Source organism: Herpailurus yagouaroundi, unplaced genomic scaffold, assembly GCF_014898765.1.
Source record: "Herpailurus yagouaroundi ecotype Mexico unplaced genomic scaffold, PumYag 202, whole genome shotgun sequence".
Classification (NCBI taxonomy): Eukaryota; Metazoa; Chordata; class Mammalia; order Carnivora; family Felidae; genus Herpailurus; species Herpailurus yagouaroundi.
Window position 1 is genome coordinate 9814643 of NW_024412433.1, and position 25465 is coordinate 9840107.

The following is a 25465-nucleotide window of genomic DNA, read 5'->3' on the forward strand; positions in this document are numbered from 1 at the left end:
TTCCTTCCTTCCTTCCTTCCTTCCTTCCTTCCTTCCTTCCTTCCTTCCTCTCTCTCTTTTTCTTTCTTTCTTTCTTTCTTTCTTTCTTTCTTTCTTTCTTTCTTTCTTTCTTTCTTTCTTTCTTTCTTTCTTTCTTTCTTTCGTCTTTATTTTTGACAGAGAGACAGACAACAAGTTGGGGAGGGGCAGAGAGAGAGAGGGAGACACAGAATCCCAAGTAGGCTCCAGGCTCCCAGCTGTCAGCACAGAGCCTGACGTGGGGCTCGAACTCACAGATCACGAGATCATGACCTGATCTGAAGTCGGACGCTCAACCGACTAAGCCACCCAGGCGCCCCTGGAGGGACTTAGTTTTTTTTCTCCACTTCTGCTTTGTTTTCCTGTGTTGGTATTTCCTTTCCTTGGGTCTCATGCAGTTTCCGTCTCGAGCTTTGCTGTTCCTCCTCTGTCTTGCTCATCCTTCCCCCCTTCCTTCTTCTCTCCTTTCTTTCTAAATCTCGTCTTTCTTTTTCCTTTGCTTGTTGTTAAGTTACACCAGGCGTTAGTTAGCTAGAGCGACCCCCACGCGACACCTGCTACACGGCGTCATTCTGTAGTTTTTGGAAAGACCATCGAAGACGCAGGGGCTGACAAAAGGCAGTCGCAGGGCAGCTCCACAAACAGAACCAGAGTGGCATCTTCGTTCCTACTTTGCGGGGTTTTCTCCACTTAATTAGTTGGCCTGTGGATCTTAGAATTCTGAAGAGGAGGACAGGCTTCTCTCTGCAGGTCTGTATCAAGAATTATATTATGTGTATCGATTTCACGCTATGAAGGAAGAGTAAAAGTAGTGACCATCTGCTCTGCATTTCTTGTAAGTATGCTGGAAGTGTCCATCAGTTTGAGTGCAATGTCAAAGAAACCACACTGGCTTTTCAACAACTTTCAAATGATCACTTATAAAGCCCCAAAGAACTTCCTTTTTCTAAAAAAAAAAAGTGAATTCTATTTCATTTCAGGTTCTTCCTGCTACCCCTTTGTAAAGGGCACAGCTCCTGCTCTTGGCATGTGGGATTTCCTGAGGGCAGCTTTGCTCTAACCCAGCTGCAGTTTGATGAAAGTTAAATTGGACAGTATTACTTTTCATTATGAGCCGCTCTAGGCATTTTCCCTGAGACATGATCAAAGGGAGGTGCCAACAACTTACTGAAATTTCACTCTTACCTAGAAGGAGCTGGCAGGCACCGTTGTCGTGTGAGCCGTATATTGTTGAAAATAGCGTGCATATCCTTTTGACTCCCTGTGGGGGGTTAGGTGACATAATTAGGAATTACATAGTAATATGTGGCATGCTGTTGCAAAGATTGATCTCTTTAATAGTTTGCTAAAGTATTTTAGGGCCAGAATACTCCCGGTCTTATTAAGCAAATAAAGCCAATATAGAAACCTTTATCAGAGGTGTTTCTAAGAACTTCAGAGACTTAACGATGAGCTAGAGAATAGAAATATTGCCTAAATAACAGAGTCACCTGGACTTTCAAAAACAGATGCGTAAAACACGCTTTCAGAGGCTCAATGCGTGCCTCTAATTCCAGGTGATTTACCTTAGTAATAATATTACTCGTGATACTGAAATTAGTTTTTGTACCAGACCAGTGGTTCTTAACTAGAAGCAATGTTCGAATTACTTAGGGAGCCTTTTCCAAAAACATGCCTGCCAGAGGTCCCCCCCAGACCTGAACCTCCCAGATTCTGAACCACTTATGTTGGAACGTTGGCAGCGTGTACTTGGAAAAAGCCCATGCAAAATCATGAAGCTTCTGGTTTCAAAACTGGTTAGGCATCACTGCTCGTTTTTTTTTTTTTTTTTTAATTTTTAAAATATTTACTTGTTTTTGAGAGAGAGAGAGAGAGAGAGAGCGAGCATGAGTGGGGGAGGGGCAAAGAGAGAGAGGGAGACACAGAACTCCAAGCAGGCTCCAGGCTCTGAACTGTCAGCACAGAGCCTGATGCAGGGCTGGAACTCACGAACCACGAGATCACGACCTGAGCCGAAGTCGGACGCTTAAGCAACTGAGCCACCCAGGCACCCCAAGGATCACTACTCTTGACTAGAAGAAGATGAGCTCAGAACAAAGTGAATTGTAAGATGCTAATGTAGGGGTGGAATCGAGATACCAGGTGGCCCCCAGAGGGGCACAGGCAGGCACAGGACAATAGCATCTAAGGTGATGACTCAGTGCCTGGTACTCCTCTTCCTTGGGCATCAAGTATTTTCCCATGACGCTTGGCCTTTCTTAACAGGCCGGAGGTCTGAATGGCCGCTAATCACATACTGTATTTGTTTGCCTAATACTCCATTTTGTTTTGCTTGTCAGACTCAGATGCTGAGTTAAATAAACTCATGGTCTTGTAGAAAGAATGTTGGTAACGTTTTACTTTACATTTCCTATTGTCCCCTCCTTTTTCTTTTTTTTTTTTCCAGGTTTTGTGAATGATTCCATTACTAAATCCATTGTGGCTTTGCGCTTAACTCTGGTGGTGAAGGCCAGCACCTGCATGCCGGGGGAGAGCCATGCAAATAACCTGGAGTGTTCCGGAAAAGGAAAGTGCAGCACGAAGCCGTCAGAGGTAAGGGGACGCCTGGTAGCTCTAAAGCCTATATTTACATAAATACGTATATCTATGTTCATATATTGCTACGTATCTATCTATGTGTCTATCAAGAATGACAGGGAGAGACCAAGTGCATTTGCTGAAAGAGTCCCTCAAATTTCTGGTTTTGATTGCACATTGGTATGTAACATATAGATCTTCAATCTCCAGATAATTTTTATTTTTTTTTAAATTTTATTATTTTTTTTAATGTTTATTTTTGAGACAGAGAGAGACAGAGCATGAATGAGGGAGGGTCAGAGAGAGGGAGACACAGAATCTGAAGCAGGCTCCAGGCTCTGAGCTGTCAGCACAGAGCCCAACACGGGGCTCGAACTCACGGACTGTGAGATCATGACCTGAGCCGAAGTCGGCCACTTAACCGACTGAGCCACCCAGGCGCCCCTCCACATAATTTTTAAAGTAGTGATAATAAATCTGTGTGGTGCCAGATTTTGCTTGGGTATAAAGTAGAGATTTTATGAGAAGAAATAGCCATCGTATCTGGTAGCAGAATCAAGAGAAACAGAAGACAGGAGAGGTGAGCAGGCTCGTTAATTTCCCAGTGATCACAGAATCCCCTCCTTAAACATTGCATTTCTCCAGCGCCTATAGCAGAGTTACAAAAGCAAGAGAAAAGCACGAGAAGGAACAGAGAAGAGGCTGGGACGAGAAGCCTGATGTTACGTTTGACCTCTGTGGGCCAGTGTCATCAGTGCTACGGCAGACCTGAGTCCTGGTCTCCTTTTTCTTTAGTGGCTCGGGTCACATGGGCCTGGGGCTGGGGTTGGGGCAGGGGCAGGAGCAGGAGCTGAGTACAGTTCCTCCTCCTTGTTTTTGGGTGATTGACAGGATGTGGGAGGCAGACTTGTAAGGGACTGTGGCCACTGAGACCCACTCCATCACTAGAGAGCTCCATTAAAACAGGTGGACTGCGGTCTTTTGCAGGTGACCTGTGGGCTGTACCCAACGTCCCGGGAGAGGGAGACTCTGCCCTTTACGAGGGGGCCTGTTCCATTAGGGCACATGTGTTCCTCTCACCACCTGCCTCCTTGCCCGTCTCCCCAGTTCTGCACATTTGTCCACTGGAATTCGTGCAAAGTGAAGTGGGTCCCCCAAGTCCCAAAAGAGCATGATTTGTTTTAGTTATTTATTTGTTAATTTCATTTAATTTAAAAAACACTTTTTTAACATTTTATCTTAGTTTTTGAGAGACAGAGCACGTGCAGGGGAGGGGCAGAGAGAGAGGGAGACACAAGAATCCGAAGCAGGCTCTGGGCGGTCAGCACAGAGCCCGACGCGGGGCTCGAACCCACGGACCACGAGATCGTGACCTGAGCCAAAGTCGGAGGCTCAGCCGACTGAGCCACCCAGGCGCCCTGAGCATGATTTGTTTTAGACCAGTGTTAAGGGCAGCACAGGTAAACTTGGCCCCGTGACGCCTCCCGTGGGAATGCCAGCGCATTCGGCGGTAGCGGTGTGAACTGGGTGAAGGGAGCAGGGGGGACCGGCAGGTGGGTGTTGGAAGACACTTTCACGTGTTGCTCGCGTCATCTTGGAGAACCCACGACTTTGATGCCTCGGGTGCGGTATTACAGTGGTGTCAGTTTCCCATTTCCTTGTAAGATCGTCCTCTGCAGAAGGCAGAAGGACCTGAGAAAGTAGTGGGAGCAATAATTTCTGCTAAATGGTTGGAAAGGAGCACAAATGTAAACCAAAGCCAAAACGAAATCCCTGGTGGAGGGGATGGTGCCCGGCATGAGTCCAGGAGGCAGAGTGGGACTTCGTTTACAAAGCCAAGCCTGCCCTGCAAATCCCGTTTTCTTCCATCTTGGCCAACTTGGATCATTTCTCTCTTCGTCTCTTTCCTGAGGGGAAGCTCCATTTATCAATTTATTTTTTTTAACATGGTTGAAGGTGAAGTTTCAGCTTTAATTTTTTTTTACATTTTTAAATGTTTATTCATTTTTGACAGAGAGAGAGAGAGAGAGAGTGAGAGAATGGGCGGGGGAGGGGCAGAGAGAGAGGGAGACACAGAATCCGAAGTCGGAAGCTTAACCGACTGAGCCACGCAGGCGCCCCTATCAATTTATTTTATGGGGAAATTGAAGAAGTAAAGGCTATTGAGGGTTCTTCTGTGACAGTCGATGCTAAGAAGGGGTATAGAACCTGAGAAAAGATGAGGAAGCAGTGGACAGCTTATTTGCTGAAGATGTTCCAGAAGAGATGAAGCGTGAGAGACTGAGGAAAGCCAACCACTCCAGCTGGAAGAGTGTCAGACCTCCCACGCGCAAAGAGGAGACACAGCGGTGTTCCCCAAATTCATTCCTACTATTCCCAATGAATAGTTCTGAGGCCTGGTTAGCCCCCAAGAAGACAACAGTAGTGAAAGAGAAATGTCTTCAACGGGGAAGGGAAGGCTGTTCTTGGAAGTTGGGACCGACAGAGAGGTTGTTTCCTTGTGAGCTTTCTCCTATCATGGATGCCCCATCTGGGGAAACTTTTTACCCATAAAGCAGCCACCATGTTTTCTGAAAACATGCACGTTGCCAGCTTGCAGCCCTCACCTGTAGAACTGATTCACCGAAAAGGCAGCAGAAGCATTTAGCACCTGGCAGGTAACTTGGCAGGCCTTGCCAAAGTGCTTCGTTTTTCCTGCAAAGATGGCTCAGAAGCCTTCATGAAGAATCCGTGCTGATTTTATTTAGCAGGCCATTTCAGGGGAAGTGCGGCTTCCTTATGGGGGCCGGCTCTTTTGAGGGGCTCTGAGTGCCCCCACCTCCTGGGTCCACACCAGGTGCTCATAAGGTGTGAGGCCTCCGCTGTCGCCCCATCTGCCAGAGCCTGCATTTACCTTCAGGGAACTGAAGGAAATTGTGGCCTTCTTACCTGAGCCATTGTAATTATCCCTGGTGACTGTAAGCAAATGACTAGGCTGGAATTACCATATCCATTTATAGACCCAGCACATTGTTCTCTTGGAGAGAGCCGTCTGGAAGCCAGTCTCCCCGTTCACAGAAAGATGGCAGGAGTGGGAATGGAAAGTTGACTCATCTTGTTTGAATCGACTTGAGTTCCCGTGGCTGTTCGTGTTTGTCTTCGTGACTTAAAACAATGACCGAAGAGTAGTTTGCTGGCCATAAAAGACTGTTGCTGTCAGGTTTCCTTCTTTGTGCTGTTTCCTAAAATTAGGAGTCATGTAGTCCAGTCTTCTACCTAGTGCAAGAATCTACTCCACAGTACAAAACACAAAAGAGCTCTACTGGATGGTTTAAAGTGATTGTTGCTAATCACTTTTGTGTCTTTATTAGGTCATCCATCACAGTAAGAGCACTTCTGTTCTGTCCATGCCACTGTCATTTAGTAATGGACCTCGTTTCTTTTCTGTCAGATGCGCTTCGGCTGGAGGCCTTTCCACACTCCCAGTTGATGGGTGGTCTGCAATAAAACTGTGGCTCGCGGCTCTTAGATAGCACACCATCCTGGGAAAGTCTTTTTATGTGTTTACTGTAGCATGGCCGGGAGCTCTCAGTGTTTGAGAACTGCTTTCTTTACAAGGGTTGATTCTGATCTTTTCTTCTCCTTATAAAAAAAAAATGACTCTGGTCACTACTTGTCTTTGAACTGTATCACCAAGTTTGGCTGCTGCCGACTTGATAATTCCCCAATTATTTTAAAGGTGAGTATCAGGGATCTTCGCTGGTGTGGACCTTAAGCCTTCTTCAGATCCAGTTAGGTTCCATGGATCTTGTCTCTTAAGAGCAAGAGTTATGTATTAGGATTATCCAGAGAGACAGAACCAATGGGATATATTATATATGTATGGATGGCATATATGTTCATATCATATCATATCATATCATATGTATACGAATTAAGGAGATTTATTTTAAGGAATAAGCTCACTTAGGAATAAGCACATTGTAGCGCCACTCATCGTAGAGTCTTGGTGAATCCAAAATCTGACCAGGGAAGGCCAATGGGCTGGAGACTCAGGAAGGAGCTGCAGCTCTAATGCAAAGGTGTCTTCTGGTGAAACAGGAAGAGTGGATGTTGGGGATGAAGTCTGTACAGGCTGACCGTCTGTTGCAGAGTTTTCTCCTGCTTAGGGAAGGAAGGTCAGCCTCTTGTTCTATGCAAGCCTTCAACTGATTAGATGTGGCCCACTCTCGTGCTATGAGGATAAACTTCTTTCTTCAGAGTCCACTGATTTAAATGTAAATCTCATCCAAAGACGCTCTCACAGAAACATCAAGAATAATGATTGACCAAATATCTAGGTGACATGGCTCAGCCAAGTTGATACATAAAATTCATCATCACAAAATTCTATTTTTTTCTCTCATTCACTCTTGCCCCCTTTCTGTCCAGTTGTGTTCCTTGTCCACAAGTGAAAGGAGTTGTTTTAAAATTTTAGTTTGCCTAAGGTTTGCCTAATATTTGAGGGTCTGACAAAAAAAGTCATATTCTGGGTCCCACACTCAGGTTAGGATGCCTTTTATTGGGCAGCCAGATGCTTCTGATGCAAAAGTAGATCGTGGAACATCATTCTGGAAGTAGGGGTCTCAGGTGCTTATCATTTTCCTGTTCTCACTGATTCCTTAAAGCAAATATACAACATCTTTTTTATTCAAGGATTTCATTGTTAATAATGTTATGGTCACGTGGAGTTAATAAAAAAAAGATAGATGTTGATAGGTGTTAGAATGGTTCAATATCTGTCGCAGAGTTTTCTTTTTGTTGGCCCTGGCTCTGGTCTGTATTGATAAGTAAATGGTGTCAGTCCTCCATTCTTAGAAGGTTCCTTAGGATTCTCTCTAGCTCTTGCCTTGGGAATCTGTCATCCTTAGGCTGTTTGAATTGGATCCTGGAGCTGCCTACTCAGACTTTGTTTTGAGTGAGAATTGAACGGGCATCATGTCTGGGAGCCATTCCCAATCCCTTCTGGAGCTGTGTCCTAATTCACTCTCCAGATGTGGGCCTGTACATGAGAAAAGCACTGGCACGTTGGGCTCCTGAAAGTTCCCGACCTTCTGTTACCTCCCTCCCTACTCTTGGAAGTCGAAGGCTCCAACTCCAGGAAGTCCTAATCCTTCTATAGCCGAGTTCTTCTGGCTAAGTTTGATATGTTGGAAATAATCACTGACCTTAACTGGTTTCTTTGTCCCTGGCTTGATTACACCTGCTGTCCTTGTTCCACAGCCCATGTGGCCTGGGTAGGAGATACTATCCTTCCAGGAGTCTGTCTGCTGTGTATCAGCACCCCTCTTTATTTTTTTCTGTTTCCAAGGATGTGCCTCTTTATCAGGGTTCCCAGTAAGTTCCCATTTCTGAGGTTTGTTTATCTGAGATCTCATTCCCAGGGCAAGGTGACAAGCCTGCCCTAAGCTGGGTGCATGGACATCCTTTCCAGCTTAAACCTCGGCTCCCTTCACTGTCCATTCATCCCGCTGCTGCTTCCCCTGCATCCTCGTGATTTTGCTCATGCTGTTCCCTCCATCTGGAATGCTTATCTGTTGCAGCACCCTACCCCAGCCCTCTGCTCCCTGCCCTTCCACCTTGCTAACTATATTTCAGGCTCTGCCCCAAACCTTCTTCCTTCTGGAAGCTATCCCTAACTCCTGCTGCAAACCCCCTCTTTCAAGCCTGGCAACATTTTATTTTCCTAATGAGACACACTACCTTTGATTTGTGCTTATATTTCTTTATGTGCATTATCATTTGCATGCGTTTCCCTGCAGAGTTATTGCCTGTCTTGTACCTGCTCCTGCCTTAGGTTCTGGGGCGGACACATCTTGTTAGAGAAGACGTGGCCTCTGAGGAGGAGTTGGGAGGTTGTGGGGCGGGGTGCCGAATGAATCGTGGATTGGAGTGTGGGGCGATGTGTGCCATGGGAGGGACCTTTTGGAGAGAAATATCTGACTCAGTGGTGGGATCGCCGGGAGCTTCCCTGGGGAGGCTCCGATGGTGAGTTCCTTGACATTAGAACCTGTCTGGTTCCTTCTGTATCCACTGGAACAACTTAGCAGGGTGCTTTCTGCATGGGAGATGCTCAAAAACAGCCCGTGAACGGAACAAGTAAAATAAACAAAAGCACAAAAACATGATGGAAAAATCAAAACTCCGAGTTTTGAGTTAGATACGTAATTTGAATTATATGTTTGGTAACCATTAGGTCCCGGGAAAGACATGGTGAATTTGAGTCAGAAAACATTCTGGGATCTGAAGCCCCCAGACGGCGTGACCCAGAACGTCACAGGAACTAACCCCTTAGGGACATTGTGAGCAGCGTTGCCGTTCCTCTCGTTTCAAGAAGAAATAGGTCAGAGTAAACCGAAGCGGCCGAGCCTCTGATGACATCGTCTGTCGGTGGGCACCTGTCAACAGGCTCCTCTCTGGGTCAGAAAGGAGCGACAGACGCTGCAGAGGGCAGGAGGGGGTGTCGCACGCTTTCTTTCATGGCGTCTCCGAGAGCTAACGTTTCCACCGCCATTAGTGCAAAGCCTAAAGGCCCTAAGGAGGCCTTGCAGAAAGAGGGACGCGGTGGGCGTTTGAGGAAGAAGTGGGGAGGTGGGGAGAGGGTGGGCAAGGAAGCCCGTCAAGGAATCCGAGGAAGGGTATTCGCTGTGTCCTCAGCATCCAAATAGCGCCTCGGCAAGCCTGCTGTGGCGCTCCTTTCTCCCGGCTGGGTCGAGTGTGTGGCGCGGTTAGGCCCCCACGGTCTGCCGGCACCGTGGCAGAATTTTCTCCTCTGAGTGGGGCACAGAACCCAGCAAGAAAGGGTCAAGGTGGAGCGGCGGGTGGAAGGCTACTTGATGAAGCCGTTGTAACGTATGGCATCGTATGGTGATCTCCTGATGGCATTACAGAGAAAAGAGACGAATTGATTCTAAGACATTCTTCCAAGGAGGAGGGAGACTTTTTCTTGACTGAGTAAACAGCTTTTTGCCAGTGCTCATTAGACATCTTTGAACCGGAGAATAGAGGCTTTGGACTGAATGCCAAAACGAAGGTGTCTGACATACGTTTATTTGCTAATGAGGGTTGGGTGATCTGTTCAGCAGATTTTCCTTGCGGATGCTGCATTGTGGACCTCTGAGGGAGAAAGTACTTTTATGGATAATAAAAAAAAGAATAATAATTATTAGACACATATTAAGCACAGAGATCATAAAAGGGAGCGCAGTCCAGCCCAGCTGTCGCCTCGTCAGTGGTAAAGGATAAGCCGGTCTAGAATTTCACTGACTCATGTCTGAATTATAATTCTTGGTACGAATGTAATTAAAAAGCCATTGCTGCCTTTTACGTTATAAAACAGAAGGATGATCCTATCATTGCCCACATAAGAAACAGGACAATGTACGTCATTCTATTATAACTTAAAGAAATAACTAAATTTATGTCCCAAAGGATAGATGTTTCGTCTCGTTTCTGTTTGGCATAAGCTTTTTCCTGAAGGTTGAAATGTATCTCTCCCTGACAGCAAACAGTTGTAGAGGCCTTGTTGTTGGCATCCAGATGTATCAGGGCAAGGAGTATATCACTGGTGACATTTCCAGGGTCAAAGAATTGAGAGTGGAAGGTGATTTTTAAAGGACTCCGCACCTGTTTTATTTTTAACACCAGGTAGCAGAGGCCTAAGAGAGATTTACGATTTGTCGGAAGCCAAGAACTAGTTCTCGGGAGGGGCAGGCAGGACCATAACGGAGGGACATTGCTGGACGTCTGTCCGGGGCTCCTCCCACTGGGCAGCCCCGCGTCTCCTAGAACATTCAGCATTACTGTGAGCCTTATTGTTCGTGTCCTGTCTCCATGTAAAGGTTCACTGTCCACTACAGAGAAAGCCAGGCATCGCCTGGTTTCAGACTTTCCAAATGATGTGACCTCAGGACCTTTTGGCGAAGCCCCCCGTCAGGTTTAACATACACAGAGATTGTGCGGGGATCTTGTTACAATGCGGATCCTGGCCCTGTGGGTCTGGGGCGGCCCCGAGATGGGATGGCGTGCCATCAGAGATCAGACCTCAACATGGGAGGCCACCGCACTCAAGACCTTTCAGAGAGGCTTGGAAGATTCAAAAACTTCCATTGCACGGTTTAGGGCATACACTGTACTAGGGGAGTAAGCTCTCGGTGGCTCTCTTATTCCAGAGCAAACTTTGAGAAAATCACAGTACAGGTGAGTCAGGTAACTAACGCAGGGAAAGAGAAAGTCCGTACAGGTATGGCATGCGGCCCTTTACACGTTGCCCAGGCACTAGGTTTTGTTTTAGATTGCTTCCTCTGCACCGTTTTATTGAGATATTAATCGACATACAACATTGCGTTAGGTTGAGGGGTACAACATAACGACTTGATACATGTATATATTGTAAAACGACCACCACAGTGAGTTTGGTTACCATCCATCACCTCCCTTAGTCACAGAAGTTTTTCTCTTGTGATGACAACTTTTAAGATCTACTTTCTTACTGACTTTTGAGTGTATGATACATGCTGTACATCTTAGATCCCCAGGAGTTACAAGCTTCTGGTTACAAGATGAATAAGTTCCAGCAACAGGTTTTTCTTTTTTTTTTTTTTTCCAGCCCCTGAGGTTTGCATTCTTTTGGTTACAACTCTTGGTCTTTGCAAAGAGGAGAGAGAGTAATTTCTAACTCTGTATCGGAGACAGATGACTCTCATTCTTAGATTTTAATTAAAGGCTTTTTAGAACACAGAACTAAGGCTCTGCCTAGCACTGTATGCCTGAGAAGAAAACCACCACTCTGGAGCCTGGTGGGCATGCTCTCCTCTCCCCTAAAATACTTACCTTCTTGTCCTATTTTAGGGTCCATAAGTCAGCGAGCTGAGCGTGACCTCCCGGAACGGGGCCGCTAACTGGCTGTGCCCCGCCCTCGGAGGGGCTCCCTGTGGGGCGGCACATTGTCACTCCTCTTTAGGGGTCTGAAACCATCAGCTCTGCTTGTTTACCACAAAAGGAGTTTATTCCGCTTATCATTTACCTTTCCACGTTTTTGTTCCCTCATCCGTCATGAGCACCACTATGTGTCAGGCACGGAGCTGCACTCTAACAAAACAAGGATGAAAGACCGTGCCAGGGTCCCTGCCTTCCCGGTGCTGGAAGTCAGAAAACTGACTTTGGAAATCACTGAACTTGACCCTTACCCCATGCCCAAATCTTCCCCGAAACACCAACCTCCTCAGCCTTCCCCAGCTTCTAATTAAATACCTAGCCAGTGCCCATTTGAGGGGCTTGGCACTTCTTCCAGATTTTGAGGGAAAAAACAAAAACAAGACGCCCTTTGATTGCTTCCTCACCACGGTTTTCCGTCCGGGGCAGCTGCTCCAGATACAGCTTTCGTATAAATGTAGTCCTCTGCCTCCCTGTAGCCTGAGGAGATCAGAGCTTTAGTTTGATGATGAAATTTGCCCCATTCCTTCTGTGACATCGTCTTAGGTTTTAAGACTCGATTCTGGCTTTGCAGCTTAACCTTCTGAGTTGGGGAGCGTTATGTGGATTCAGAATGAACATCGTGTGTTAGGGTTTATAGTACAGGACAGCTTTCCCAGACTGAACAGAGACCCCCAGCAGGCTTTGGGCATGCAACTAATGTCTCCATGGCAGGCACAGTTGGGGGGGGGGGGTTTCTCCATGGTGTTAGTGGAGATCTCCTGGTCCTTCTGTTCAAAAATAGCTCCCTGCTGGCCTTCCCTGTGCTTTTTCTTCAGGGATTGGCCCCATTTTCTGCCTGCGCTGAGTAACAGACCCGCTGGACAAATTTGCCCCCTGGATGCAGTGTTTGTGGTTTCATTTACAAAACAGTTTGGCTCAACCTAGCACAGTGGTTTTTGACTTTTTTGGTCTCAGGATTCCTTACAGTCTTAGGAAGTATGGAGGACCCCCAGAGTTTGTTTGTTGCGTTTTATCTGTTGATATTTATCGCATTAAATTAAAACTGAGGAACTTAAAAATATTATTTCATTCAATTACTAAAGCCATCGTTTCGTGGTAACATAAATTAACACCTTTTAAATAAAAAGTAACTGTATTTTCCAAAGCAGAAAAAATTCAGTGAAAAGAGAAGCATTGTTTTCGTTTTTACAAATGTCTTTAATATCTGGCTTAAAAGAAGACGGCTGGATTTTTTTTTGCATTTGTTTTTACATCCAGTCTATTGCAATGTGTTGTTTTGGTTGAAGTGTATGAAGAAAATTTAGCCTCAACAGATACTTAGTTGGAAAAAGGAGAAGTGTTTTAATAGCAGTTTCAGATGATTTTGGATATTTTTCTTGAACATAACATTTGACAAGTGGCAAATTCTTAAAGGTTAATTGAATGCAGGAATCCGAAGTCACATCAATGAACTCTTGTACTGTTAGACATCCCATTGATCCATCCTATGTTTTGGGTCTTCTACCCATGAATGGATTTTAGAACTGTGTCACCCATTGGTTACTTGGAAAATACAGGAGTCCTACAGTTTCCAAATGTTGACACATTTCATTATACCACAGCACAAAAAATCACATCGGTGATTAATTTCAACTCTAATCTCATCAGGGAAGGCTTGAAGTATTGGAAATCGATCAAGCTCATAATGGAGGATAAAAATTTTCCAAAATTCTAATTTTTCCTTAGAAGTTTGAACTTTATCCCTGATAGCAAAAACTATTGGTTGTTTTACTTGACAGGCTCATTTCATTCGAGAGAAAATATCTGCTGAGTGGCCAAGTTTGAATAGTTACAGTTCATCAGTCATTCTTTCGAGGAAAAAAAGGTGTCCCATGGAAAGTGGGCCAGTTCACGAGTCAAACTACTGCACAGGGAGTGTGTTTTCTTGAGGCAAAACCCCTGGCCTTGGGGGCCCCAGTGCAGCCAGAGGGCCTTATGCACACCTCCCATTTACCATTTTGTTACAGAGACCATCAAAAGGACATGCAGTCAAGGGTTGCGACTTGATAACATTTTAACTTTTTACTTCTTCGTCAAGGACATTCTGAGTGCAACTGGCATTTTTCCCCCTGCAAATGCTTGATGGCGGTAAAGAGGCATTGACTGCTGCCACAGAGTGTCTGCTTTGATTTGTGTGAAGGCATCAACCTCTCTTCTCACTTTTGTTTTGCACCTTTAGTACCAATTTGAACAGAGTGAAAAAGACACACGTTTTAATTCTATCATAAGATAGTGTTGGCCTCATGGAACCTCTCCCCAGAGGTCGGGGGAGTCCTGCCCTGGTCCAGGCCTTGCCTCTGACGTCTCTACGTTCTGCACATTTAACCTATTTTTCTGCACACCTCCAGGCTAGTTTTGAACAGTCAGCTCTTTCTGTCTTTGACCTTGAAAACCACTTTGCAACTTTTGTCTTTCCTCTGAGATGACTCTCTGAATGGCTTCTTTGTAAACAGCTCTGGGTCACTTTGCTGAAGGCAAGTTTGACAAGTCCTCGTTTTTTTGTGTGCCCCTTGACCTTCACCCTCAGGGTCTCAGACCGTTCCCACCCATACCTACGCCCACCTTGAGACCAGCAGCACCCGCCGCCCCTCCCGCTGGGGTCCCCAAGGCAGAGCCTTGTCCTTGACTTTTTGTCCATTGTTCCATCCTTGCCAGCCTCTGGCAAAGAGCCAAATCAAAAACAGAGCATTTCTTGAAATCCTGCTTAAAAGGTAAAATAAAAGCGGGCCATTTACAATTACAGAAACCTAAACTGGTTAAAACCAACCTTTCTTGTTACAAGCTCTTTAGGTAGTGAACAATAATGAGGAAATGGAACAGATTGCTTTTCAGAAAATCAGCCTATTTCATTGGGAGAAGAGCCAAGAATTTGCTCCTGGATCTTGCCGTGAGGAGGGCAAGGACAGTGCTGGCATGGAGAGGAAGCCAGATTATAGGGAGCACGGAAGAGTTTGGGTAAGCAGTGTGCCTTGCCTTTTTGCTTAAGCTTGGCACTGACCAGAGGGAGAGAGCGTGATGGTACTCCAAGTGGGAAACTGAGTCAAAAGGAGGATTTTTGCTTCTAGACCTGTGGACGCATCGCGTTGATGTAGGCCAGAGCAAGAGACTGGCTGATGAGGCAGTGTGGTTGGTGGGGTATAATTAAATGGATGAGGTTCCTGGAGGGGATAGTGTCAGGAGAGGTGCAGGAGGGCTTTAGACAAGGGGAGGAAAGCTCCCGTCTCCGAGACAAGTGATGTCAGGCGCAAGCAGCGAGAGAACTCTTAAAGTCATGTTTTCATTGAGGCGGAATTCTTCTAGTAGAGAATTAACCATTGGAAGGTGAACAGTTCAGTGGCATTTCGTACATTCGCAGTGATGTGCAACCAGCATTTGTGAAAGCTGAAAGGAGAATAGGGTCACAGGAGGCCCTGAAGGAGGTGGGCCTCGTGCACGTCCTCACCAGTGGAACCGGGAGCTTTTGACCTGGGCCAAACTGCAAATGTCCCAAGGACTCGACCTGAACACCTGAAGTCTGCTGCAGGAGAAGATTTCACTTAGCGATGGCCTTAGTAACCACTTACATTCAGTTAAGATTCGTTTTCTGCCAACATCCATCAGCGTTCTTTGTAAACAACATGTACAGGCTTTCCCTTTTGTCTTTAATGTTTGTTTATTTTTGAGACAGAGAGAGACAGAGCATGAACGGGGGAGGGGCAGAGAGAGAGGGAGACACAGAATCGGAAACAGGCTCCAGGCTCTGAGCCGTCAGCACAGAGCCCGACGCGGGGCTCGAACTCACGGACCACGAGATCACGACCCGAGCCGAAGTCAGACGCTTAACCGACCGAGCCACCCAGGCGTCCCCCCTTTTCTCTTTAAAAACCCTTGACTTTTGTTCCCTTTTGTTCCCGGGTGCAGTTTGGATTGCTGCGGGAACCTGGGCTCCCCGAAGTGCAATTCTGAGGCCCCGAAGAAAAGCTTTGGTTTTATTTTAGCTCTGCCTCTTTGCTCGGTTGACACACCCTTATCTAGTTTCAGGGCATTTTCATCACCCCAAAAGGAAACGCTGTACCCACTAGGCAGTCACTCCCCATTCGTTCCCCCTGCCCTTGCTGACAACCAACCTGGATTCTCTCTCTATGGGTTTACCTGTTCTTGAGATTTCGTAGAAGTGGAATCACACAGTATGACCTTTTAGGATGACCTTCTTGCTCTTGGTGTGTTTTCCAGCTCATCCATGCCATAGCCTGTACGAGTTCTTCCTTTACACTGTTGAATAATATTCCATCGTATGGCCATGCCACGAGTTGTTTACCCATTTACCATTGATGGGAATTTGGATCGTTTTTCAGTTTGGGGCTATTGTGATAGTGCAGCTATGAACATGGGTGCCCAAGTATTGTGTTTGAGTCCCTGTTTTCAGTTCTTTTGAGTGTATAGCTAAGGAGTAGAATCGCTGGGTTGTATGGTAATTCTGGTCAAGGCAGGGTTGGGCCCAGGATATCTGCTCAATCCCAGGTTATCCTTTGCCACCTTGGTTTATTTCTAGGGAATATATGGTAGAGAGGTTTAGAGCAGATGGTACCCTGATACTGCCTTGACTGGAAGCTGGCCAGGAACCTCTCACCTCTGTGACAAAGGGGCAAGACAGGCATCACCCCCCCAGTTGTCACACTGTCATGAGCCATCCTATGGGTTTCTTCCTGCAGACTGTCTTTTCCTTGTCCTCCAAGAATAACCCCCAAGAAACTTGGCCCAAACCTGAATGTCTGTTACTCATCAGCAGCAGTGAACTCATCCCGTACTCAACTTCCTTTCACGTAATGGGCATTGGAAGCTAAGATCAGCATTTAATTGAGCCATAAGCATTGTTCTTCCCCAAGTTCACACTGGAGGAGAATTTCCAGTTTAATAATTCTGCAGTTACAAAGGATACTTCCAAGTCAATAAGGGGCAGAGGCGCTGGCTTCAGAGGGAATGAGAAAGCTCTCCCTGGAACCCAGCAGGTGCTCAGTGATGGATACACAGAGGGAGGCTACCGCAGGCCCCCAGGGGCCATTGCTCTGAAGGCAAGGACCCTCCTCTATATGACTTTAGGTGGTTTCCACACGATTCTGGCCTGAAAATTCAAGCCGTGTCTTAACCTTAGACAGAGCTGACTATGTGGTATGTGCACGGGGATCTCATTTAGGGCTTGAGGGTGGAGGGAAGGGCGCAGAGAGTGCTGGTGTGACAGTCTTCCAGGAGTCCGCAGAGGTCATAGCAAATGTGGAATGTTCCAGCATTTTCCAGAATATAAAGGTCATTAATTATGTAGGACATCAGAACCGTCGTTTATACATCTCGTTTTTGCAGTCCGCAACATTCTGGCAGGAGAGGGCAGGAAGAGGAAGCACATGAAGACAGAAAATACTGGTGGCAGCTTACACAGTGCCATTTATACATTCCATAAATAATTATGCGTGTGTGTCTAGATGTATATCTATGGAAAAACTTAAAAAGTTTCGCTTTTTCTCTCTTTATTTTATGTCTACATTGTAGTTTAATAGCCGCTCTCCTCCTAACTTTACTAAGATGATTTTGGTCTTTGTTTCCTACTTGCTTTTTTCATTTCTTCAAATGCTTTCTTCATCACATTTTATTTACCTGTATCCATTTTCTTTAAAACTACCTGGTCTCGATTTAATTTGGTATATACTGAAGAGCTGGTGAGCAAAGTACAAAAGGTAATCACCACCCAATAGTGCCAGTAACAAAAAGTCAAACAGAGCCATTACAAATCAAGCAAATTAACACAAGGGACATTGAAGGTCAGTGGAGACTGAAATATAACAGCAGTTGAAGTGGGGAGGAAGCCACCTGCTGAGGAAGTTTTGTAAGGGTCTGGAATGGAAAGAGAGCCTACAACAAGATGAGTGGCAAATGCCACGGTTGGTTTGAACTTGGATTCGGTGAAGGGCAAGGCTGCCCCACAGGCCAAGGTCACAGACTGTGGGAACTCACAGTGTAATGTGATCACTTTTCTTCAAGTTGGAATTATCTTCATAGATGTTTCAACCAAAGCTTGCTGCTCTATTTTGGGGGTTTCTTTACACATGGAAGATTTGGGGGATTACAAAAAAAACGGTACCATGTTGTGATAGGTAACATCGGAAGCAGCTGCCAAATGTGACTTTTGCCTGCAGGGCTTTTTCAGGTTGCTAAACTAAGTACAAATGTTAAGTATGAGCTTCCATATTTAGATTAGTACAATATTATACGTTCCATTTTCTACTGAAAGAACAATTCATTTTGCAATTAATCAGATAGACTCCATTAAATTCAGCTTGGTTGAAATTCACAGGATGGAGACGTGAGTTGCATTGCTGTGTCCTGATAGAAAGGATCTTCCGCTCACCACAGCCCTGTGATGTGGACATTTTCTTCACCCAAATTATTGGATGTGGATATAGAGACTCTCGGGAATTAACTTACATGATTTCAGGAAAAGCTGAAATTTAGGAATTTTATAGTACTTCCAAAGGCACTAACACTTAGCTTTGTTTACAACGGTAAGGAGCATACGAAGGCATTATTTTTGTCATCTAGCTGGAGAGAGAATTCAAGGCTACAGCAAATACCCATGTGTTTAAAGAGAGCGGTTCCTGTATTGGGTCCAGACGATGTCAGTGTGGACTTGCACGCTTGTACAGACCATTCTGATGACGTATGAGGCTTTGTGGCTCTGTGGCAGCCAGTACACATGGAGGCAGATCAGGGGGGTCAAGGTCTGACCCTGCTACTCAGTGATATTGAGTCACTTAATCCCCCAGAGCCTTCTAGTCACAATGATGTGCAACTAGCACCTGTGAAGCACCTGTGAAGCTGAAATTAAATGGTCACTTGTGTCCAGGGGTTTTCAAATGGAGCCGGGAGGCCATTAAGGAGATGGGCCTTATCCCAATGATGGGGATGATGACAAAGCCCATGTCACAGGGCTGAGACACAAACAAGATCTGGCATTAGCACACATCCATATAGGAGCTGGAAGATGTCCTAATGGAAGGTGAAATGAGATCTTTTATGTGGAAGCATTTTGTAAAGTTCTTTACAAATAAAAGGTGGCACATACAATATGCAAACCAATGAAAATATCCTCCGTTGCCTCCCATCGGCAGCCATTTTCCTGTGGCCCTTGCTGCCCTTGGCGCTCCAACCCTATTATCCTTGGAAGTTTCTGCTTCCACTCAGCCTGTTTTGAACTACCCAGGAACACTTCTGGCCTGCGCAACAGGTTTTAATTCACTTTAGTGGAAGTCATTTGGGGCTAGGCTCATGTTTAATTTCCTTCTCAGAGATCCAATTTTAAAGGATAATTGTTGGGACAAAGTTGATGCTAGAATTTCTGAATCCAAAGTCCCTAGCATGTGCTTTATACATTATCGTTTTTGTTTTGTTTTGTTTTGAAAACCGGTGCTATGAACAAATAAATGTTGGTGCAGTTGGCCACAGAAATGGGCAATTGGCAGTTTGTTACTTTTTTCCCATTGTTTTGAAGTGCTGCTTATTACTTAAATTTTTTCTTCAAATTTGTATTTAAATTCTAGCTAGGTAACATATAGTGTAACATTGGTTTCAGGGGTAGAATTTAGTGACTCTTCACTGTAGCTAAATGTATTTTTAATTTTGCAGTTAAAAACTAAAGCTGTTGACAAATACCAGTTTTCGCCAGAAATGCTCATGAATATGTAATTGCTCCCCAAGGAGAACCTTGCCAAAAGGGTCTCCTAAAAAATAAGCAAAACCATGGTTATCAGCCAGCAGTAGTCGGAAGAAATAGATTTATTTTTAATTTTTTCTTTCAGAGGTCTTTACTTTTGAACTGAAGGTTCTTTATTTTTTAAAAAATGTTTTTAAAAAATAAAAGTAACTTGACACTGGTTTCATCTCGTTGCCCATGCTGTTGGACAGAAGGCCGTGGTCTGGGGGTGCTGCGCTGGTGTAAGATCCAAGGATATCTAGGGAGGTCTTTTCCTCTCCGGTTCCCTTGACACACCATTCTGGAGGGATGCCTGGAATCCTGTTATTTGAGCTTGATTCCTATGTAATAAAGGCATGATTTCCTATTTAAATGCAAATGTGCCTAAAATCGTATCAAGCTAAGGTTTTATCTATCATTAAAACTGAGTAATTTCGTTTAGTAAGGGGTTGGTTTTAGTAGGTGTGAGAATAGTAGATAATTCTAGGTGTTGGATATGAGAACAGGGAGCTAGGTTTGGGGAGGTGAGATTTGTCAGCAAATCTGAGCCCTGTGTTTGATTTTCATTTCTCCCCAGCTCTTAGACACAGGGAAGGCTGGTGGTATCTGAGCCAGTCATCTGAGACAGATGTTATGTTAAATAAACTGATTCGGTGTCATAAATGACTTGGAGCCTTATTCCATAGCTAAAGCTCATTTATGCATCCCTCAGAGAAGACAGGAATTTGGGCCAGCTGATAGGACTTTTTTTTCTTTCCAACATGAGCATCTAAAAATTATAATGAGAAAACATTAGTTGAGATTGATTCCCATACTGAGGACTGTCCTCTGTGGTAGCCAGAGGACAAGGCGTATCGGCCTGTGTCAGAGCCCTATTCACATGAAAGAGGAAATGAACTTAATGTTTTTTTTTTTTTTTTTTTTTTCCCAGCACTTACATGGATCTGTGTTTAGCCCAGGGACTTCCACCTCTACATCCCCGTGACATGACATTTCATCATCCCCATCTGATAATGGGGGGATGGAGGCTTTGGGGAGTTAACTGTGCATTTTCTTTTTCTCTGAAGAAAGAACCTCAAACCAATATCCTGTTCTAAGAATCCTACATGAATCATGCCAGCATCAAAATGGTTAAAATATGATACATTAACCAAGTAAGTTTGAAAGGAAGATATGAGCAGTGTTAATGTTCCTATACTCAAAATTTGTATGCAGACTTTTCTTTCTTACTCAGAATTGGAGGATTAAATTATTACATGGAAGAGATCATTTCATGTTAATATTACAGATTAATAAAAATAATTTGAAAGCAAGCAAGATTCATCCTGCTTGTGAACTTAACTAATTCTGTTGCCACCCTGAGTTAGATATTTTGATGAGTTTCTTCTGGAAATTATTAGAATGATTCTTTTCTAATTATCTTGGAGAAACACATTTATTAGATATAACCTGCCTTTTTTCTCAGTATTAAAATGATGAAAGCAACAAATGTTTAATGAGATAAGATTTAATTAAAATGAATGATAGGACCTTCCCATCTTTGCTGGTTTCACTTCAATTTGTGTGCCTTTAAATTCAATAAAGTGAGAAATGCATTTGTTAAATCAGGGACTGTACGTAAAATCTTTCACAATAAAATGAAAAGATAGTTGTCGGGTTTTTTTTTTTTCCTTTCGAATACTGAGGAAATGTTTTTAGTCAAATTCCATGGTGTCGGGGACAGAACTTTTGGAATTTAGGGTATGATACTTAATATTCAATATTTACATGTTCTTTCCTTTCTTCCTCCCTCCCTCCCTCCCTCCCTTTCTTTCTCTTTCTTTCTTTCTTTCTTTCTTTCTTTCTTTCTTTCTTTCTTTCTTTCTTTCTTTCGTATGAAATTTGTTGTCAAATTGGTTTTCATACAACACCCAGTGTACATCCCAACAGGTGCCCTCCTCAAGCCCATCACCCACTTTCCCCTCCCTCCCACCCCCATCAACCCTCAGTTTATTCTCAGTTTTTAAGAGTCTCTTATGGTTTGCCTCCCTCCCTCTCTAACATTTTTTTCCCTTCCCCTCCCCCATGGTCTTCTGTTAAGTTTCTCAGGATCCGCATAAGAGTGAAAACATATGGTATCTGTCTTTCTCTGTATGACTTATTTCACTTAGCATAACACTCTCCAGTTCCATTCACATTCCTGCAAAAGGCCATATTTCATTCTTTCTCAGTGCCACGTAGTATTCCATTGTGTACATAAACCATAACTTCTTTATTCATTCATCTGTTGATGGAAATTTAGGCTCTTTCCATAATTTGGCTATTGTTGAAAGTGCTGCTTATAAACATTGGGGTACAAGTGCTCCTATACATCAGCACTCCTGTATCCCTTGGGTAAATTCCTAGCAGTGCTATTGCTGGGTCATAGAGTAGATCTATTTTTAATTTTTTGAGGAACCTCTACACTGTTTTCCAGAGTGGCTGCACCAGTTTGCATTCCCACCAACAGTGCAAGAGGGTTCCCATTTCTCCACATCCCCTCCAGCATCTATAGTCTCCTGATTTGTTCATTTTAACCACTTTGACTACATGTACATTCTTATTTCAATAGGAGAGAAGGGGCTGAACAATCGCCTTCACCTTGCACAAGGAAGGCTGAACTGATGCTTTATATCAGCTCTGCTGTGTTTTGCTTATTTGTTCAACATCACTCTTGGATTGGGTTTGAGCCTATCCACAAGAATACATAAACTACTAAACAACCTTATAGAGGAGGAACACAGATGTGAGGATGGAGGCAAAGAAGAATTACAGGTCCCCTAAGAAAATAAAGCTAGGCTAGTGGTCCATGTACAGGGGAAGACCCGTGTACTGCTAAAGATTAGAACTGGGGCACACACATATTTGTTAGCCATGGCCCATGAATGTAATCCACCACACATGTGAAGGGCCCAACAGGAAGGAAGAGAAACAGGGAAACAGAAGGATAAAGAGAGAAGAAAGAAGGTTAAGAACCACACATCAGAGAATATCCGACAGGAGCCCTGTCATTAAGGTGAATGTGACACAGGTGGACTATCTCCCCATCTCTGGACTTTGAGTGTCAGATGGTGACAAGGGTCTTGAGCCCTCCATGGCTCATCCCCAAAAGGACAAAAGCTGCCACTCAGGACCGACCTAAGGAGAGACCCAGAGCAGTTGGAGTGTTTGATACAGTCAGGACAGGGAACCGGGGTTTTCTCTGTACGGGAGCAGGTGTTGCACCTTTTACCTGGGCCAGATACAGGCAGCTCCTGTGTGGTCACCACATCCATTTGAGCACTTGACCTTCCCAAGACTTGTGAATGGTCGGTGTGATCTTAATGGGAAAAAAGAGACTGGGTGTTTTGATGATCTTACCGAAGCCTGATTTCTTCCTCCCTCTCTCCCTTTGAACATCTTGTAGTTTCTGCTTTGAGTAATTTTTATTTTTGAAAACGTTTTTTTTTTCTTTCTGAAATTAAAAAAAAAAAAAAATTACATCCAGGTTAGTTACCATATAGAGCAATAATGATTTCAGGACTAGACTCCAGTGATTTGTCCCCTACATATAACACCCTGTGCTCATCCCAGCAAGTGTCCTACTTAATTAATGTCCCTTGCCCATTTAGCCCATCCTCCACCCAGAACCCCTCCATCAACCTTCAGTTCTCTGTATTTAAGAATCTCTTATAGTTTGTCCCCCTCCCTGTTTTTATATTATTTTTGGTTCCCTTCCCTTATGTTCATCTCTTTTGTATTTTAAATTCCACATATGGGTGAAGCCATATGACATTTGTCTTTCTGTGACTAATTAGCATAATACACTCTAGTTCCATCCACATTGTTGCAAATGGCAAGATTTCATTCCACATACATCTTCTTTATCCATTCATTAATCGATGGACATTTGGGTTCTTTCCATCCGTTGGCTATTGTTGATAGTGCTGCTCTAAACATGGGGGTGCATGTGTCCCTTCGAAACAGCACACCTGTATCCTTTGGATAAATACCTAGTATTGCAATTGCCAGGTCGTAGGGTAGTTCTATTTTTAGTTTCTTGAGGAACTTTCATTCTGTCTTCCAGAATGGCTGCACCAGTTTGCATTCCCACCAGCAGTACAAAAGAGATCCTCTTTCTCCGCATCCTCACCAACATCTGTTGTTGCCTGAGTTGTTAATTTTAGCCATTCTGACAGGTGTGAGATGGTACCTCATTGTGGTTTTGATTTGTATTTTCCTGATGAGGAGTGATGTTGAGCATCTTTTCATGTGTCTATTGACCATCCGGATGTCTTCTTTGGAAAAGTGTCTATTCATGTCTTTTGCCCATTTCCTCAATGGATTATTTGTTTTTGAGTGTTGAGTTTGATAAGTTCTTTATAGATTTTGGATACTAACCCTTTATCTGATACGTCATTCGCAAATATCTTCTCTCATTCCACTGGTTGCCTTTTAGTTTTGCTGATTATTTCCTTTGCCGTGCAGAAGCTTTTTATCTTGATGAGGTCCCAGTAGTTCATTTTTGCTTTTCTTTCCCTTGCCTCTGGAGACATGTTGAGTAAGAAGTTGCTGTGGCTGAGGTCAAAGAGGTTTTGCCTGCCTCAGCCTGATTTCTAATCTCTGCTTATATCAAATCTCACTTGTGATTTTATTTGATTTTCATTACCTCAGGAACAGGGAAGAGGGACAAGTCAACTACTCATTCATCCTGTTTTACTGATACAGTTATTTTATTTGCAAGTCTTAGACTTCTCAGTTTTTAGAACCGGGAGATCATAGATTTCTGTTGTCTAAGCCACCCAGTCTGTGGCCCTTTGTTATGGCAGCCCTGGCACATCCATGCCACGAGAGTAGGAAAGAAACCCATGAGGTGGTTGTCAGCACCCCAGGGTGGCATGAAATCACCTGCAGGAAGATAGTGGCAGTGAGGATTTGTGGCCTCATGGGACTGCAGCCGAGGTGCATCAGATCTAAGATTTCAAGAGGCCTTGGAGGCCGTCCCCTTCAAATTCCCACCTAGTGCATAGATGCTTCTGTCACCCCCCTTTTCAGAATGGTGTTTGATCCTCACCCCTCATACTTTGTAACTTGATTCCTTGCATTTATGAATATCTTAAATGGTAAGAATGTCTTTGCAGCGAGACTGAATCTGCCTCCCGTGGCCTCTGAGGGGCTGTGTGACCTCGAGCAAACTACTTACATTTTCTGAACTGTTTCTTATTGGTGAAATAGAAAAATTATTCTGATCTTACAAGACTGTTGGGAGGATTAAGTGGCTCTTCAGCATATGGTTCTTGGCATACAGTGGGGTCTTTTTTTCAGTAGATGGTTGTTGGGTACCCTGCCCTGTCTCTGTCGGCTTCCTATCCGCAGAAGTTACCACTGGTTGAACATCTTTGCTTTACATTTAAAAATGTGACTCAAAGTGGGTTTTCCATCTGAGGTAGCTTGAGGAAGATGTTACAGGATTGGTCTTTATTTTTCAATGAGTCCTTCTCATCAATAATTTATACCTCAAAATGTCCTTTTTATTAAAGCTTTTTCTTTACCATTTTCTTTTCATGTAACAAAAGAAATAACTAGAAGACTAGATGAAATTTTAAGATAAGAAAATTAGAATGGTATCTCATTTACTTGTGGGATCAGCCTGTTACCCCTCCCCCCCCCCAGGGAAATTCAATACAAGATGAATTTTCAGTGACTTTTTTTTAAAGTCAAACTTTACATTTGCTAATGGATTATAACTTTTCATCAAATAAATGCACAGATACTGATGAGCTGAAGATCCAGGCTGATTCCATTGAAATCTTATGCTTAATTACAGCCATGCTCAAAGTGCTGAGAACACAGAAGTTGCCAGGATATGGTTAGAAACTGCTTTTGAATGTCTCCATTCTGCCAATCCATATATCCACTTTTAGAGAGAAAGCCTTTTACAAAATTTCCTGAAAGACATTTACTTTCTTCTCCCTTGAGTAATAAAGTAAACTTCAGTGTCCTTTGGAAGGAAAGAGCAGGGCTCTCATTTATTATTGTTCCTATTTTTCAGAATTTAACATTTAAGCCAAAGAGATGAATTCTAGGAATTCATGAATGTCAAGTTTTGAATTTAATATTTATATGATCTTCATATTTTCTTCCTTTCTTTCTTTCTTT

At 44.0% G+C, this 25465-nt stretch overlaps 1 protein-coding gene across 1 annotated transcript in view; it reads left to right on the plus strand.

Annotated features, from left to right (window-relative positions):
- DNER (delta/notch like EGF repeat containing) overlaps nucleotides 1-25465 on the plus strand; it is a 322578-nt gene that overhangs the window by 172000 nt on the left and 125113 nt on the right. The window contains exon 8 of the mRNA XM_040450346.1: nucleotides 2465-2610. Within this exon, the coding sequence (XP_040306280.1) occupies nucleotides 2465-2610 (146 nt within the window). The remainder of the gene's footprint in view (nucleotides 1-2464; nucleotides 2611-25465) is intronic.